The following is a 17,101-nucleotide window of genomic DNA, read 5'->3' on the forward strand; positions in this document are numbered from 1 at the left end:
TAAAATCAAAATTCTCTTTCTTGCGATTAATCATACGGGATTACTAACTTTTGCAACGTGGCAACTCGGCCATAAAAAACCTCTTTTTAATCTGAATTACTTTATTTGAACAATTGCTTACAAAGTCCTTGTGTTCGATCTCGGATTTACCGGTTTACTATACTGCATACGAACGGGTTCACTGTCTGTAAGTGTGTTGTAATCAGTTTTCTAGTAGTTCGTGTTTTATAAATTTTATTACTCGATTTCACACATCAAACATTCATATTAACCTGGTTTCAACATAATATGGTACAACTGTTTGAGTGTTTTCTCTTGTTTGATTTATATTTAAATGCAAAGGATTGACTTTAAAGGTCTACGAAGAAATATAACTCGTAGTGCTCAAAAGTAACTACACATGATATCGTTTGCGAGTTGTTTTTACTGCAACAACAATGAAAATTTTGGCGAGTTTCAACATTTTACAGCAATAAAAAATGAATATTATAATGACATTCAGTCAGATAACTTTAATCGTTGTCAACATCATATCAACGTCACATTAGATCAACCCCTAAAAATTTTTAACGGCTTTCAGTTAGATAATCGTATTAGCAATGTGTTTTCCACCAACTACAAGTCTACAATCAGCACTTGTCAGCATCATATTTTAGCGTCACAAGAGATCAATCTTCCTAATCACTTTTCAACCACTAGTAAGTAAGTATGTATGTATAACACCCTCAATATGCCATTAACACCCTCAATATGCCATTAATATAACACCAAGTATGTATGTATGTTTTAACTTACTATATAATGCCAAAAATAAAAAACTTGATTTTTTCGTTGTTCGTGTTACGAGCTACTCACCACAAGGCCGCTGACCACGAGTCTTAAACAACGCCACGGTGTGGGCTCGTGGCCTCGTGATAATGTGAAAAACAATTACGCAAATAGGCCACAAGTAATTAACAACGAATGCATTGCATACTTTGTTTTTTTTAAACATTCCGGTGACCAACCTTAGATATTGTGTACATCTTGTCATTTGGATTAAAATCAAAGGTCAAAATTTAAATATGATTTGTAAATCTCGTCCTTTGATTTTAATCTAATGGTCAAGATACCAATTATACCAATAAAGTTGGATTTTAACTTTAAAAGATCTATATCCGTTAAATTAGGACTCTTAGTTTGAAGTTTTAGAGCTAAATTATTGGTTACATGTAAATAATAATACTTTTAAACTCTTTCCTTTTCCTTTTCCTTTTGAAAAGATGAAACTTGGGTTTTTAGTGATAAGTACATATTAATTGAAATTGTTCTCATTGTAGAATTTACTTACGGAGTATTTGTTAAAGATTTTATCTTTGGAGTGAATTTTAAGGTAACTTTATATTTATTTTTATTTTTTAAAGATGTGAATCATTTGTTCGAAACAGAGAATCTAGCTTACACGTTTTAACTGGGTCCGCGCTAGAGAGTCCTTTCACTAGGAGGAGAAACTACCAACTAAATCGCTCGAAACATGATATTTAATTGAGATAAAATCCTAGCATGTAAAGCTGGTGCTCAATCAATGAGCTATAATGAGAAGTACAGTTAAGGTAACTTATTTTACTTGTAAGTAAAGTAAATTTACGGTTAAAAGTAAAATAAAATAAAGTTATCGAAAATAATAACATTTCCAACCTAAATTAGAATCTGGGTTTTGAATCAAAATTCAAAAGAAAACAAAATCAGTGGCTACATCTTCACACAGAGCCACAAAACCTATAGATATAGTGATAAGGGTTTATTTCCCACAAATTTTATTTATTCTCAACTACAATTAATTTGGCACCAAATAAAATTTAAATTATTATATACATATTTATCCATACTTTTATCTTTTTCTGCCATACCCTTTTCCTGTTAAAACCCCATTTATTCATTTCTCTCTTGATCAACAAGAAACACACTCAAATAAATAAAAATACAAAATAAATTGGAAAAAAGTTGAAAACTTTGGCAGTTGAATATGGAAGCCAATCAAAGGATAGCAAGAATTGCAGCTCATCTCCATCCTTCAAATGCCAAGGTTTATTTTTTTTTTCTTATAAAGTAAATATTTTTGAGTTATATATATTTATGTTATATCCCAATTTGATTTCTTTATATGAATATGGTGTTATGTGCTTTTTTTTTTTTTTTTTTTTTTTTTTTTTTTTTTTAATAGATTTTGTTATTTATTATATGTATTTATTCATAATCTTTTACTGTACAACATTCGTAAGTGGGACCCACACTGTGTTAATGGGGTGTTAGATGATCAAAGTGGTTTTTGGGGTGTTAGATGATGATGATGTTGGGCTATTGCATATTTCTGAATTCGATTCGAATAATAATCTTTAGTATAGAGTGGTGCTTAATTTTGGTCAAAATGTAGTTTTGTTTTTTTGATTTTTTTGAAAATGACAAGTATTTACACGTTACGTTAACCTTGCACGAACGTCTTGGTTGTTGGGCTACCTAAAATACTACTAGTATTTTGATCAAGAGGCTTCTTGTTGTTTTGCATTTAGGGAGCGGTATTTCAAAGTCGAAGGTTATTAGATGTCTATAAACCGTCGTTGTGATTGATTAAAATCTTTACATTAATGTTTCTTTATTTTCGTGATTTTGACCACTTTGATGGTGTTCGCTTTATAATTTGTGTATTAAAATTGAATCTTTGCAATAGGTAATGCTTAATTTGGATGAAGTTTGCACTTTATTAACTAGTCTATGGTTTTACATTTAAAAAATAGGTTTGATCTTAATACATAGAGAGATAAGTGAAGGATTGAGAAAACTAACCATTTTTGATGATTATAAACACGTATGGTAGCTAAAGTATTTATTTTGGATGACTTATGATCATTAGATTGCGAGTTCAAGTATGTGACGTCAACATATCTGTTATGTACTTTTGTTGAATGTTTGAACAGAAAAATGTATACATTTTTTTTCCCTGAAACTTCATGATCTTATTTATTTTATTGTTGAATCATGTCATGTAAGATGGAGGGAGGGTCAGTATTGGAGCGGGATAATTGCAGAGCAAAGGGTGGTTCACCTGGTTTCAAAGTAGCTATATTGGGTGCTGCTGGAGGGATCGGTCAACCTCTAGCTATGCTAATGAAGATGAATCCACTGGTCTCGGTTCTTCATCTGTATGATGTTGTTAATTCCCCTGGTGTCACAGCTGATATTAGCCACATGGACACTGGCGCTGTGGTAACTTTCTCTTTCAATAACACTCTTCAGCCTATAAAAATGCCTATTTTCGTACTGGCGTACCGTACGAAAATCGTGGGGGTTTCCTGTGACTATGGTCGTACCTTTGATACAAACTAAATTGGAATAGTGCAGACCTAGATCAATGCCATCACTTTATCTGTAGTGATAATTACGAATATTTCTCATTTTGAGTTGGAAACTTTCTAAGAACTCAAAACTTCAAATTTTTCATGGGAAAAGTTGCAGTTTCATGCATTGAAGAAACGTAAATCATATATAATGTATAGTTCCTGACTTCCTTCAAGACCACTTCAAGAAAAGTTACGGTCTTCAAAGCTTATGTTGCTTGCCCAGTAAAACTAAAAGGATTATATTTAAGGCTAGTCATAAAGTTTGCAAAGTAGGTGGGTCGGATGGCCACCTTTAGTTAGTCATTAGTTATGGTATGGTGACATTAATACAAAATTTGTATTAATGTGTAACTATTGTTCCATTGCCAGGTGAGGGGTTTTCTTGGGCAACCACAGCTTGATGCTGCACTTACAGGGATGGATCTTGTGATTATACCTGCTGGTGTTCCAAGAAAGCCTGGAATGACAAGAGACGATCTTTTCAAGATCAATGCTGGAATTGTTAAAACCCTCTGTGAAGGAATAGCAAGATCTTGCCCAAATGCAATTGTCAACTTGATTAGCAATCCTGTGAACTCTACTGTCCCAATTGCTGCAGAAGTTTTCAAGAAAGCTGGCACTTATGACCCCAAACGGCTGCTTGGAGTCACCATGCTTGATGTTGTTAGAGCCAACACTTTTGTGGTATGCAATCAGCTGTTCTCTTTTAGAACCGATGCTCTTTGTGTAAGGGTTGGAGATTTAAATCATTTACTTTTTCAGGCTGAAGTTCTAGGACTTGATCCAAGAGATGTTAGTGTCCCGGTGGTGGGAGGACATGCTGGAGTTACAATTCTACCCCTTCTTTCACAGGTAAAGGAAGAGCTTAACGCAGACTCAAAGTTTTGTACCTTATGCTCACATTAAATTAACTTTGCAGGTCAAACCTCCTTGCTCCTTCACAAAAGAAGAAACTGAATACTTAACAAAGCGCATTCAAGATGGTGGAACTGAAGTTGTTCAGGTAAAGTAGATTTGGTTTTATTTGTAATTGGAAAAATCGGTGGTTTGGGTAGCCTGTGACAACAGATATATTTTCTGTAATGTTCAAATCTGGTCTGGTTGGGATGGCCTGAAACACCTTTTGGCCAAAACTTGTACATAAAATGGTATTTACTAGTTTCTGTGCCGAATATCTTTAGAGTAAGATTACTTGGTGAAAAATTATCTAATTTTTAATTAAATAATTTAAAAGGTTTTATGCATTATATGCACATCGGGCCTTTTGACCAGTTCAACTCATTTCATTTGAAGCTTATAATTATAAACTTACCTGTTAGAGCCCATTCATAGGGAATGGGTCGAACCTTCTGCCTCTACTTCTTTCATTGATATACTGATATGTCTATTAATTACGATAACAATTTTAGGCAAAAGCTGGTGCTGGATCCGCAACACTATCAATGGTAAGCCATATAATTCTTATTTCATCTTCTCATGAAGTTCATACGAGACTAAGTTCTTGGCCCTCTTAAAGTAAATTGAAGATCTGTTGACTGCATACAGGCATATGCAGCAGTTAAATTTGCAGATTGCTGTCTTCGTGGCTTAAGAGGAGATGCCGGCATTGTTGAGTGTGCTTATGTAGATTCTCAGGTATAAATCCACTATACAGATGTTAAAGTCTGCAGTTTCGTCCCATTTATTTATGAATGGGTTGATTCAGGCTGTATAATTTTCCCAACCAGGTCAAAGGGATCAAAAAGTTAGCTAAAAGTAAAATGGGTCAATGGTTATTTACTTTTTTATATATTGTAATATATACATCCTAAGAAAAATCATTTCTAGTAGAGATCAATATTTTAATATCTTTTTTTCTTTAATAGTTCCGAAAACTTCAATTATGTATTAAAACCAAGTTAACGTGATAATGTTTTTGCAAGTCAACTCGGCATGCGCCTGTTTAGCCCTGTACTAGAAAATGGTCCATTACCCGAAGAGATACTGCCACCTAGTATCTATATTTCTGTTTTCTCAGCATGAGGATTGATGATGTGTTTGTACAATGTTGGTTAACAGGTCACAGAACTCCCCTTCTTTGCAACTCAAGTTAGGTTAGGCCGTGGTGGTGCGGAAGAAATATTTCAACTTGGACCTTTGAATGAGTATGAAAGGTAAGACTCACAGTTACCTTCTCTTTAAATTCTAGTTGAAAGTAAGAATTTATCTTTAATTATTTTGTGACATAAACAGGGCGGGATTGGAGGAAGCCAAAAAAGAGTTGGCAACTAGCATCGAGAAAGGAGTTACTTTCATTAGAAAATGAAGGGCTGCAAGGTTGAGTTGGTACACAAGTGTTGATTCGCTTATCATGGCTTTGTTTATTACTTCATGTTCCGGGTAATGTACCTATCAAGTTTTACTTATAATAGATGTATCAGGATACTTCATATATACCATGTTAATCTTTTTACACCCATGATCTTGGATGTTGTATCTAAAGGTTTGTTATATCCCTGTGTAAATTTTACTACAAAAGGCTTAATCAATCAACTAAAAACGTACTGAAAAGATGCATAATGACTCCGGTCTTACATAATAAGTGTATGAAGGAACAAACGCAGTGACCTGTGAACAAATAGTGAAAAAGAATGGTATAGACGAGTGAAAATAAGTGGTAATGTCTGCCTAATTTAGTCGCGAATAGGTCTTGGGCAAAATGTCGTATAAAGTATATATTTAATGCATAAAACTTCATAAACGATTTAATTCGGAACACTTGTAATAATTCTTGAAAGGATTCGGTTATTTAACTTATATTTGACACACTAATTAATCATTGAAAAAGGTTGGAACAAAGTCTTTGGATCCACCCAACCCGTTTCATCTCTAATAGTTTCACCTATTTGAGTTATCATTTGTCCTGCTGGATGATAGACAAAACAGAGAAATGAACCCATTGCATCTATGTTCTTACACCATGTATGTAGTACCCTTAAAACCAATATTAAGTTGCAAAGAGGAAATTCACCAATCAGATTGATAGAGAAGATTCTCTAATAAACAAGACCATCTTACTATATTATAGGAAATCGATCTAGCAGAGGCTCATAAAAGGAGAACAAGAGGGATCCATCTTTACACTTGTACAGACCTCACAAATTAACATCTTAAGACTTTACAATGTAAACGGCTCAGTAGGGGTGGAGGACTATAGGCCACTGTTGATGAATTATTGCTACTAATGCAATTCGGAGCCATAGTGTCCTTCACCCTAACCGGATCAACCTGTACTGCTCTCCCGGTCACAATCTTTTAACCATCCAAACTAACCAATACCTTGAAATGTGTCCTTATGATCTCGGGCTTTGTACTCCACTTGGTAGCCTGGGCACTCTGGCCGGATTTTTGTTGACTTCTCGGCTTGGAACCATATCTTTAAAAATATCCAGGCTGATAAGCCTAAAAGAACCCTCCTCACTGGCTCTACGGCCCAAATTTGAAAAGAGTAGCTTTCCTAAACCAGTATGTTTTTGACCCATTAATAGAACAGAATGGGTCATAATTTATCTGACCCATAGCCGACCAATTGAGCTTGACTTTGTTGGAAGAAGGTGATGGTGCAGGGTAAGTGAGACATGTTTCAGGAAATCAAGAAGCATGTTTCGGGAAACTCGAAGCGAAACCAATTTGGGTTTTTGTCAAAGGAAGGTCAAATTCGATAGATCCGATAGGTCCGAGTAAGATGACTGATTTGTCACCCTTGACTGTTACAACAGCTCCATCTTCTAAGATTACTTTCCTAAATCACTGGCATTATGCTCAGGGGCGTGAGATTGAGTGGGGGTAATGCCCTCTATGGGCTGGTCCAAGACTATATTTTGCTAGTCTAAATTTTCTCACAAAGCCCAACAATTGTTAAGTGTGCCCTCAGCTTAAATATTCAATGCCCTCAACAACATGTTTGGTACATAAAGATTGAACAACAAATAAATAATTCGGATACACAATGGAACACATGGGATGATTAAACATTAAAAGCAATCGAAATATCTAATCGTCTTATGCTTTTTTGCTGTTGCTCAGGCTCACATCTCACATCTCTAATTCTCTATTGTCCAACTTTGATTTTGTACAGACTCTGATTTATATAATCACAAAATCCTAACTTAGCTTATAATTATGTAAACTCGGGTATAAAAATGATCTATTAGTTATAATTGTAAAGTGGAAATTAACGTTTTAGTTGTTGGGTGTTACAATTAGCAAGCATATTGCCTAGAAAAATAATCTAGGTAACCAAAAATCATCCTGAATGCATCAAAATACTCAATTTTTTTAAAGTTTCTATAAAATCACAAGGAGCGCTTTTGATTCTCAAAGAGGGCTTGCGAATTGCAAAGACCTCATCAAGTATCAAGTTAGTTTTTTTTCCCCACTAACACTAAATCCTGTATCCACCACTGATTATGCTGATACTTTATATATCGAATGGCTTCCTATTGTAGGTGCCTTCACCAATACTTTCTTAGGAAAGCCGGAAAATTGCACCCTAGACCAGCTTTGATGAGCTAGTTTACAAACACAAAGCTATACCCGATAATGGATATTTACGCTAGGGTCGGTGATCCAAGGAGTTGTAACTGTCGTCATTCTAACCCGGGCATCGCCTATGTTAATCAAATTAAAATGATTTACCAATTGATTTTTAAGTCAAACCTATGTCGGTTTACGAATAGCTTTTATCTAAGCCAAGTTCAAATGGTTTATAGATGATCATTGGTGAAACCGTTCACAAACTTTACTTTAATGCATAACTGCCATTAATAAATAATATCAAGAAAACCATGACAAATTGTTAGTAGTTAGTTTTCTCCAAGTTAGTAGTTAAATGTCATTGTTCGGTTTAAACCGAGAATCTCTAGAAAGGTAAACCGTAAAATTTTACTATTTTTTCTTTGTACCCGCTAGATCAAAAGCTTATGGGCATTTTATGTTCTCTTTTAAAATGAGAGTACGATATCATAATTAAGGCAATAATACATGTTAGTTGGAACCACAATTTCTTTATGTTTAAATATCTACACACTGACACACACCTAAAGAATCATTTCATCAACTCATCCCCTCAAACCATTGACCTAGAGGATTTGCCGGGATCTCTAACATTTATTAAAGATATTAATATTAATATTAAAGATACTTGTATTTATATTTATCTGATAAGATATTGAAGATCAACATATTAAAATGCGAAAAGTCGGACTTAGTTATTTTAGTCTTTTAAGATATGTTCAAAAAACAACATGTGACATATAATGCTCCCATCTCTCATAAATCACATACTTTATCAAAAGTTATAAGAAATATACACAACATTATGGTTAAAAAATACAAGTAATTGGATTTGTAATTCTGAAAACATGTTTTAATGTGCTTGTCTTTTGCTGATAGGCTATCAACATGGTGAGGACTTTGAATTTTATAGTTCATCTTAAAAAACATCTTTAAAATAAGCAAAATGCAAAAAAATATTAAAAATTAACATAATTCGGAGATTAAGATTATATTTAACTTGTTATCATGTATAAAAAAATATTGTATCTTGAATATTACAATATCCTCAAACTATGCATTGTCTAAACAAATTAATAATAGCCCTAAAGATTATGTTTATCGATTTGTTTAAGCCATCTCCAATCTATGAACCAAATCGTCACAGTGGTGCTGGTGCAAAATTTGGTACAATTCTTCTCCAGCCAAAGCACCAAAATGGTGCAAAATTTTGATGGAACACTATTCAAACCCTTATTTGCACCATACCTAATGCAACACTATTTACCACACCAAATTTATGTAACTCGTTTATTTATCAAATACAACAACAACAACAGGACCCAATCCCTGCGCGGTGTATGAGGGAGGGGAGCTGTAGACAGTCTTACCTTTACCCAGAGGTAGAGAGACTGCTTCCATAAGGACCTCCGGCCATCAGAAGTAAAAGTCGGCAAGAGTGAGGTGTTTAGATACCATACCTATCGGTCGAGAAGATCATAAGAGAAAATACCTGTCTGCTGAGTCCGGCTACCTTGGAGGGTAGCAAATATGCGACCTGCCCAAGGCTTAGCACAAGTTCGATAATACATATACAATATGGACCATATTGAACATATTAAACAGTATAAAATGTAGGAAAACTCATAACCAAGACAAGATATATACATAGAACATAACTCCTAGTCCTACGGCCTCCTAACTAACCTAGACACCTAGTCCTCGGTCATGTCCTCCGACAGACAAAGAAATTTTTGGGGACATCAGACACTAGAGTAGCTTCCCCCCTCGATTTTAGCCTATCGAGACTCAAGGCCAAAACTACTACAAAGGTCACAGAGAACCAAAGTCTAAGATAAAAGTCTATATAAAGTCTACAAAACCTATTCCCATATGCCTTTCACTCATTGGTCCACGTCCTCAGGCTTCTATGGCGCGTTCGGAATTCCGTCTTTCCACCTCCGTCCGTCCCCCTTTTATCATGTCGGGTCCGAGCCCTCTGTAGCTTCGAGTTCCATTCGTTTATTTATCAAATAAATAACATGAATCTAAGAAATAATTTATAAAAAGTCTATAGTTAACACAAGTCATTATTAGGATCTTTAACATTTATTTTAGGAAAATGATGGATCCTTTTAAAAATTAGCCTAAAAATCTTCATAAAACCTTATGAATGTGACAAGTGGGTTCTACTTAATCTCCCCCTTGAATTTCCACATGCTACCATCAAATTAATTATAAGGATTTTTAGGTTAACGAATTAGGAAGATTAATCATTCCCATTTATTTTATACTGATCGTGTTTATAAACATTTTTAGTAATCATCTATTAATTTTGCTAAATTATTTGAAATAATCAAGTTGATATAAATGAGCAATATAATGTAATACAAACAAATTTTGTAATAATCATAAGTAGTGATAAAAACTAGGGTCTAGTAAATTTATAGATATAAACTATAAGTTTACATTAAGTAGTAGCTATAAGAGGGGTCCCAAATATATTTCGGTTTCAATGAGAGACTAGCGAAGGGGGTGGGGTGTTTTGGTGGATATATGTGTGTATATACGTATTTGTATGTATGAACGTGAAATACAGTGACAAAGAAAGATGTAATATTTGCGGGATGTGCCAGTTTTAGAAATAGTGATGTTGTTGAGCTGACACAATTAATGAAGGAAGTGAAGAGGTTATTGTCCATAAACTTGGTACAAATGCTCTATGTCTAACGAATTGGCATATACACATCAATATATATATAGAACATATGTACACTCCGGTACAACTTACGAAAAAGGATTATCAATCATTCCACGAAAATTACAAGAAGTAATTACATTACTAGCTATAAAACATTGTACATACAAATTACAAAAGAAAAAAGAGATATTAAGAGATCTCTAAAGCACTCATCACCAAACACTTTCAGCTGATTCATAAGCCTGTTTGTCCATTCACCCAAAAAGAACTGTAAAAACTTGCAAAAAAATGCCTATAGTTTCGTAGCCATGAAAGTTAATAGTTTACAACAAAAGGATATTCATCATGGCCAAGACATCAACCATGAAAAAACTTGGGGAAAAAAAAAACCTTTTGCAAAATGAACCCCATAGCAAAACAAGGTTTATAAGGCATGAAAATGGTTCTAATGTGATGAACAAACTCCAGGCCCATGGTTACTAAATGTGCTTAACATAACAAAAGAAACTTCAAAAACAAAACAAGTTCGTTTTTATGGCAGGACTAAAAATGTATATCGAGCCCACGATCATCACAGAAATTGCTTCAGAGCTGAACGTAGATTCTTCATTAGGTCCTTTATAGTCATTGCAAATTCTTTATCCATCTGCAACAAGATTTTTATGGGTATTAATCATTTTGAACAAATTTAAAGTTATACTTAATCAAAGGTTAATAATCAACTATCTTTAACAGTAAAATTGTGAACTTTTTACCTCAGCAATAACCGTTATATCTAGCGCTTGATTGGCAAATGTCATGGCACTGCTATTACTAACAGATAAATGAAGCTTCTCTATTTCGTTAAGAATCTTTTCAAGAACACTGGCCTTTTTCTCACAGTGAACTCTTATCAGAACATTGTTACCGAAAAATCTTGCTTCAATTTCAGGAAGCTGTTCGTGAACTGGTCCATCATTTGATGAAGAACTGTCACCACTTTCGGTTAACATCTCAAATCTTTTAACAAAAACCACTGATTCTGTATTTGGTCTTTTTTTGATCTGTTCCTCAAGTGTCTTGACTTTATCTTGAAGGGTTTTCATGTGCTTAATGGCATCTCCAAGAACAGAAGCCTTGTCCATCTGTTTGTATTGTCATAAATTTTATAAGAAAACATGCGGTGTAGTAGAGGACTAGATGACTTAAAGTTGGATCATAACATTTTATTCAAAAAAAAAAAAAAATTTGTCTGATTGCATTTAAAACGTGATTATGTGAAACAGAATAATCAAAATCAGATAATCAGTTGTAACAAAACGACCAGCTTGAGATATTGGTCAATCAGTTATACCAAACGAAAACACTTAATGCACCAGATTATATGCTACTTGAAGACTTGATTGCAAACTTGATACATAAGATATTAACTAGTAGACATATTTTTGTAAAGAAACAAAGAAAAATTACCTTTTTAAGGCCAGGGACAAGAGCAGAGAGAGCAATGAACCTCTGGCTTAGTTTCTCTCTTCTTTTCCGCTCAGCTATGATGTGATCTTGAGCCGGTGAAACTTTTGTGTTATTTTTACCACCTTGGTAACCTTTATTAAAATCAGAACTTGTTTGGTTGTCAAACTGGACATGAGCAAAGAATCCCTGATTGTTCTTGGAAGAAACCGTCATTTCTTCTTTAGGCGTTATAAGGTTATTACCATGTTGTGATATATTTGGACTAATCAAAGAATGATCAGAAGTAATAGATGAATTCCAGCTGCTTGTTTTGATCTGTTTTGTTGGTCTTGGAGATAATTCCATAACAGGTTTGTAATAATCAAACACACTTACATTAGCTTGATGAATAGGATTCTGTTCCTTGCTATCACCAAACGTTGTCAATGAATCGAGTTGATCATCAAACGAGTTGACCGGACATTGGAAGTTAAAAGAGTTGTCCTCCATTCCTATCATTTCCGAAAAGCCTCTAAAATTTGAAATCTCCATAATTGACTTTGACAAAGTCACAAAACTGATCAAAGCAACCAAAAAAGAGACCTGAAATATCTAAATGAGTACAAAAACGTCAGAAAATGCCAAGTAAAAACAAGAATATTTAAAGAGATCTTTTAGTTTACCTTTTTGCTACTAAGAACAAAACTTGACTATCTTTTTCAATGTCTTTGTTTCATAAGAAAGATTTAACTTATATATAAATAATAAATAATATATAATGTACATGTAGATGCCAGATATGTTTCTATCACTAGGGGTTGGCAATGTGCATTATGCGAAGGACATGGCTACTTGAACAAGAAAAGAGTTATAAAATAATATGGTGGGAAATTTATAATATAATGGGATCAATTGGTTTTAGAACATTATTAATGCAAATGTTCAATATTTTAAGAAGTACTAATTAAAAACTACATGTCTATATCAAGAAAATTAATACTGAATCCAAGATGACCCTACCCGGGATAGCCCTATTTGTATTATAGAAATTCACTCATGAAAAACATGTTTCAAGTTGTTATCGGTCTATGAATGAGTTATTTGTCTAGTGGTTCAAGAGGCAAGAAGAAGTTTTATCTTTTTATTACATTTTACGTTTAAATCTTGTGTGTTTATGACAAATCTTTGTTGGGTTCTCTTAATAAAATTATTGTAAAAAAAAAAAAAAGAAGAAGAAATGTAATTATCAGTCTTGAAGATGTAGAATTGTAGATAAGCAGAGTCATTTGTGGTCACTTTGAAATTTATAGAATCAATAGTAACAAGACTGTTAAGGTTAATTACGCTATTATTACGGCTCATCCTGGATGTATATCTATACTATATTATAAAGCAAATAGCAGTCTTTAATATTTTGAATTTCGACATTTCATCAAAACCAAATTAAATCAATAACCTACACTACTCGTCCTCGCCACCACCAATCGATCTCCGCCTCCTCCACTGCCGCCGCTTGCCACCACCACCCGTTACCGCCACCACCATCGCCGCCATTACATCACCACCACCTCCGCAAACTCCACAGCCTCCGTAACGCGCGGCTATTGTTCTCGTATATATGGAATTGAAAGACTATTATGGTTTGAGTTTAAATATTGAGGTGAACAAAAAGGCTCGCCGTTTCTCAAAATTCCTTTGGAATTATTGATATATAAAGAAGCAATACCGTTGTGTCTAACTTTACCGTATAAAAAAACCGAAGTTATAAAAAATAGATTATTTCAAGTATACAATCAAGAAGTGGTGTACTGGCTAGATTTTTCTATATTTGTTTTGCACAAGGCCTCAATATTGAGAATAGTCCTCCACATTTATCGGGAACTTTTTGTCTTATTCATCTCTATATATATTACTTTAAACAAGAAAATCAAACTCCATACCAGCTACGAAATCGAGCCAACCTTTTTATAATGTAAGAAACTACATATTTAAATATGATGTTTATATCTTTCTTACTAATCAGCTTACCTAGTTTTGTGGCACTAAAATGGTCAATGTATTAGAGTCAATTATTATGGAGTTTTTTTAACTATCCGAATTGTATTTTAAATATTTATGTGGTTTAGAAGTAGCAGTACAATATATTGTCGTTAGAGAACACGAATAAAAACATGAACATAAATAAGTAACTAGAATGGTCAATGTACGTAACATGGGGAGACCAATTAAATACTAAGGTCGAGGGTTCGAATCTCATTCGTTCCCAATAATCATGGGTTATCATGCTTAAAAGTTTTACCCGGTAATAATTCTTTACAGGGTGGGGAAGCTAAGTACAAAGTACCAAGGACTTGTATGTTCCTTTCAAAATACACATTTTGAACCATGTTTTGTATAGAAAAATATGTATAAAAAAATCAAAAGTGGAAGTGATATATAATTATTAGCCTGAAAATGTCTTTTCATAAGACCTCTAATTTCTTTTTCAGGGAATAATGATTGAACATTTGAAATTTTGATCTTGCGTTTAATTAGAGCCAGCAATGTTAACCCCTTTGCATAAAATTGGGCGAGTATGAGTTGTTTTTCTGAAAATTTGGGCTTGTCTGGGCCATATGAAATAAAATTATGGGTCAAATTGGTATAACACTACATCAATAATTTCGGATCAAAATTTGGCGGAATACTTAATGAGTTTTGGTCCAAAAACACTTCCATCCTTTCCTACTCTTTACTATACTTACTATACTTATGTCCGCGCAATGCAACGACGGTGAGAATAGTGATGGCGGAAGTAGTGGTGGTGACGGTGGTGGGGGCGACAGTGGGAACGGTGATGAGACGACGATGGTGGTGAATGTAAAAGTAGTTGATATTAAAGGTGGTATTGTAGTTATTTTAAGTGTTGGAGAATCTGTACTGTAAATTATTTCATTAAGGGTATTATAGATATATTAGATAAAGATGTTTAAATTAGTGAATGAAGGAGAATGATATTTTTGATATTTCAAAGGCAGAAAGTTTAAGAAGAAAAAAAAGAGTGGTTTGTTTAATTAGATAATATAGATATGTAGGGTATTATTATTCTTTGATTCACTTATTAGTTTTTCTAAATTCTACTCGCATTTATTTCGTATTTTTATATATATTATTTTGTGATTGCTTTTAGTTTTTAACTATTTATTTAGTAGATTGGTGTTCTTGATTAATTTATATACCCGTATTAGTTTTCTTTGTTCTTTATCACGTATTCATCATATTTTTTCTTGCAGGAATTAAAATTTTATATATTGCTTTTTGTTTATTAATTTTAATATTAAAATAATTTAAAAGCTATTTCTATTCAGCTTTTAAGTCAATGACTAATATACTTTTTTTCATTTACATGATTGCTCATTGAACTGAATTATTAATATATATAATTGTTCATTTGTATATATTTCTCATTGATAACCCAAGATACAATTACACGTATATATATTGACCTACACTAAACTGTCCTCCTATCCTTCCTCTTATATGGGAGGAGAATAAGTTACATATTGATTGAGTTGAGTTGACCGAATAATATGGGCTTGACCAATACTCCCCCTTAGTTGGACCGGGAGTGTGTATAGACGGTCAAACTAGAGCGGAAGCTTTCAAACAGTTGCCTGGAAAGACCCTTGGTGAAGATATCGGCATATTGGTAGGAGGTTGGAACATGAAGGACGCGAACCTGACCGAGTTGAACCTTTTCCCGAACGAAGTGAATGTCAAGTTCTACGTGTTTGGTGCGTTGATGTTGTACTGGGTTATCAGACAAGTACACAGCGGATATATTATCACAATATACGACAGTGGCACAAGTTATGGGAACCTGAAGTTCCAGAAGCAGGTTGCGTAGCCAACTGGTTTCAGCTTCGGCATTTGCGACACCGCGATATTCATCTTCGGCACTTGAGCGAGATACTGTTGGCTGTCGTTTTGAAGACCATGAAATGAGGTTGTCCCAAGAAACACACAATACCCAGATGTAGATCGTCGGGAGTCGGGGCATCCACCCCAGTCAGCATTTGAATAAGCGACCAATGATGATGGGGATGAGATAGAGAGGCGCAAACCATGATCCAATGTGCCCTTGATGTACCGAAGAATGCGTTTCAAGAATGCAAAGTGTGGTTCTCTAGGAGAATGCATGAATAGACAGACTTGTTGAACTGCATAGGAGATATCAGGCCTAGTGAATGTTAAATATTGAAGTGCTTCGGCTAGGCTCCGATAAAGAGAACCATCTGGTAATAATGGACCATCATCAGCGCTTAGTTTGGAGGTTGTGTCATCTGGGGTCGTGCAAGGTTTACAATCTGTCATGTTTGCCCGATGCAAGATGTCTCGAGCATATTGAGACTGGGAAAGAAAGAGACCTTGGGTGTCTTGCTTGACAGAGATGCCAAGAAAATGATGTAGTGTGCCCATATCAGTCATTGCAAATTCCTTAGACAAGAGGCTAATGATATTCTTGAGCAGAACATCTGACGAGGCAGTTAGGATAATATCGTCGACATATAATAATAAATATGCCATGTGTTTTCCCTGTTTAAAAACAAACAAGGAGTTGTCGCAAACATTGCCTTTGAAACCATGTGAGATAATATATTTAGAAAACCGTTGAAACCACGCACGGGGTGCTTGTTTGAGGCCATATAAGGACTTGCGCAGGCGACACACATGATTTGGTTTTGTAACATCATTGAACCCCGGTGGCTGGTACATATAAACTGTCTCTTCTAGTTTGCCATGTAAAAAGGCGTTTTTAACATCAAGCTGATTAATGGGCCACTCATTATGAAGAGCAATGGACAAAACTGTGCGAATGGTTGCGGGTTTTACTACCGGGATAAAAGTATCCTGACAATCTATACCCACTGTTTGAGATTTTCCATTTACCACAAGTCTCGCTTTGTATCGTTCAAGACTACCATCCTGTTTAAATTTGTGGCGAAAAAGCCACATGCACCTAATAATTGGATGTGCAGGAGGTCTAGGAACCAACTCCCAAGTATCATTATCTATTAATGCA

The 17,101-nt window shown here is 34.5% G+C and overlaps 2 protein-coding genes across 2 annotated transcripts; one reads left to right on the top strand and one right to left on the bottom strand.

The window, feature by feature from the left end:
- The first annotated feature begins 1,876 nt into the window (after positions 1-1,876).
- LOC122599168 (malate dehydrogenase, glyoxysomal) lies at positions 1,877-5,835 on the top strand. The gene is made up of 9 exons (XM_043771625.1): positions 1,877-2,065; positions 3,028-3,243; positions 3,747-4,061; positions 4,140-4,229; positions 4,297-4,380; positions 4,787-4,822; positions 4,923-5,012; positions 5,436-5,530; positions 5,610-5,835. The coding sequence occupies exons 1-9, from the start codon at positions 2,006-2,008 to the stop codon at positions 5,680-5,682; spliced, it is 1,059 nt and encodes a 352-aa protein (XP_043627560.1). The 5' UTR covers positions 1,877-2,005; the 3' UTR covers positions 5,683-5,835.
- A 4,895-nt stretch (positions 5,836-10,730) lies between these two features.
- LOC122602180 (transcription factor bHLH25-like) lies at positions 10,731-12,605 on the bottom strand. Its single transcript, XM_043774898.1, has 3 exons — positions 12,061-12,605; positions 11,367-11,735; positions 10,731-11,257 (listed from the first exon to the last, which is right to left on the bottom strand). The coding sequence occupies exons 1-3, from the start codon at positions 12,589-12,591 to the stop codon at positions 11,183-11,185; spliced, it is 975 nt and encodes a 324-aa protein (XP_043630833.1). The 5' UTR covers positions 12,592-12,605; the 3' UTR covers positions 10,731-11,182.
- Between the last annotated feature and the right edge of the window lie 4,496 nt (positions 12,606-17,101).

Source organism: Erigeron canadensis, chromosome 5 (genome assembly GCF_010389155.1).
Source record: "Erigeron canadensis isolate Cc75 chromosome 5, C_canadensis_v1, whole genome shotgun sequence".
NCBI lineage: Eukaryota > Viridiplantae > Streptophyta > Magnoliopsida > Asterales > Asteraceae > Erigeron > Erigeron canadensis.

Bases quoted from the DNA above. Each gene is read 5' to 3' on its own strand.
- LOC122599168 (XM_043771625.1), top strand. From the start codon at position 2,006: ATGGAAGCCAATCAAAGGATAGCAAGAATTGCAGCTCATCTCCATCCT. The intron at 4,381-4,786 runs GTAAAGTAGATT...TAACAATTTTAG, and splicing joins GTGGAACTGAAGTTGTTCAG to GCAAAAGCTGGTGCTGGATC. The intron at 4,823-4,922 runs GTAAGCCATATA...GACTGCATACAG, and splicing joins GATCCGCAACACTATCAATG to GCATATGCAGCAGTTAAATT.
- LOC122602180 (XM_043774898.1), bottom strand. From the start codon at position 12,591: ATGGAGATTTCAAATTTTAGAGGCTTTTCGGAAATGATAGGAATGGAG. The intron at 11,736-12,060 runs GTAATTTTTCTT...CAATACAAACAG, and splicing joins TTGTCCCTGGCCTTAAAAAG to ATGGACAAGGCTTCTGTTCT. The intron at 11,258-11,366 runs GTAAAAAGTTCA...ATCTTGTTGCAG, and splicing joins ATATAACGGTTATTGCTGAG to ATGGATAAAGAATTTGCAAT.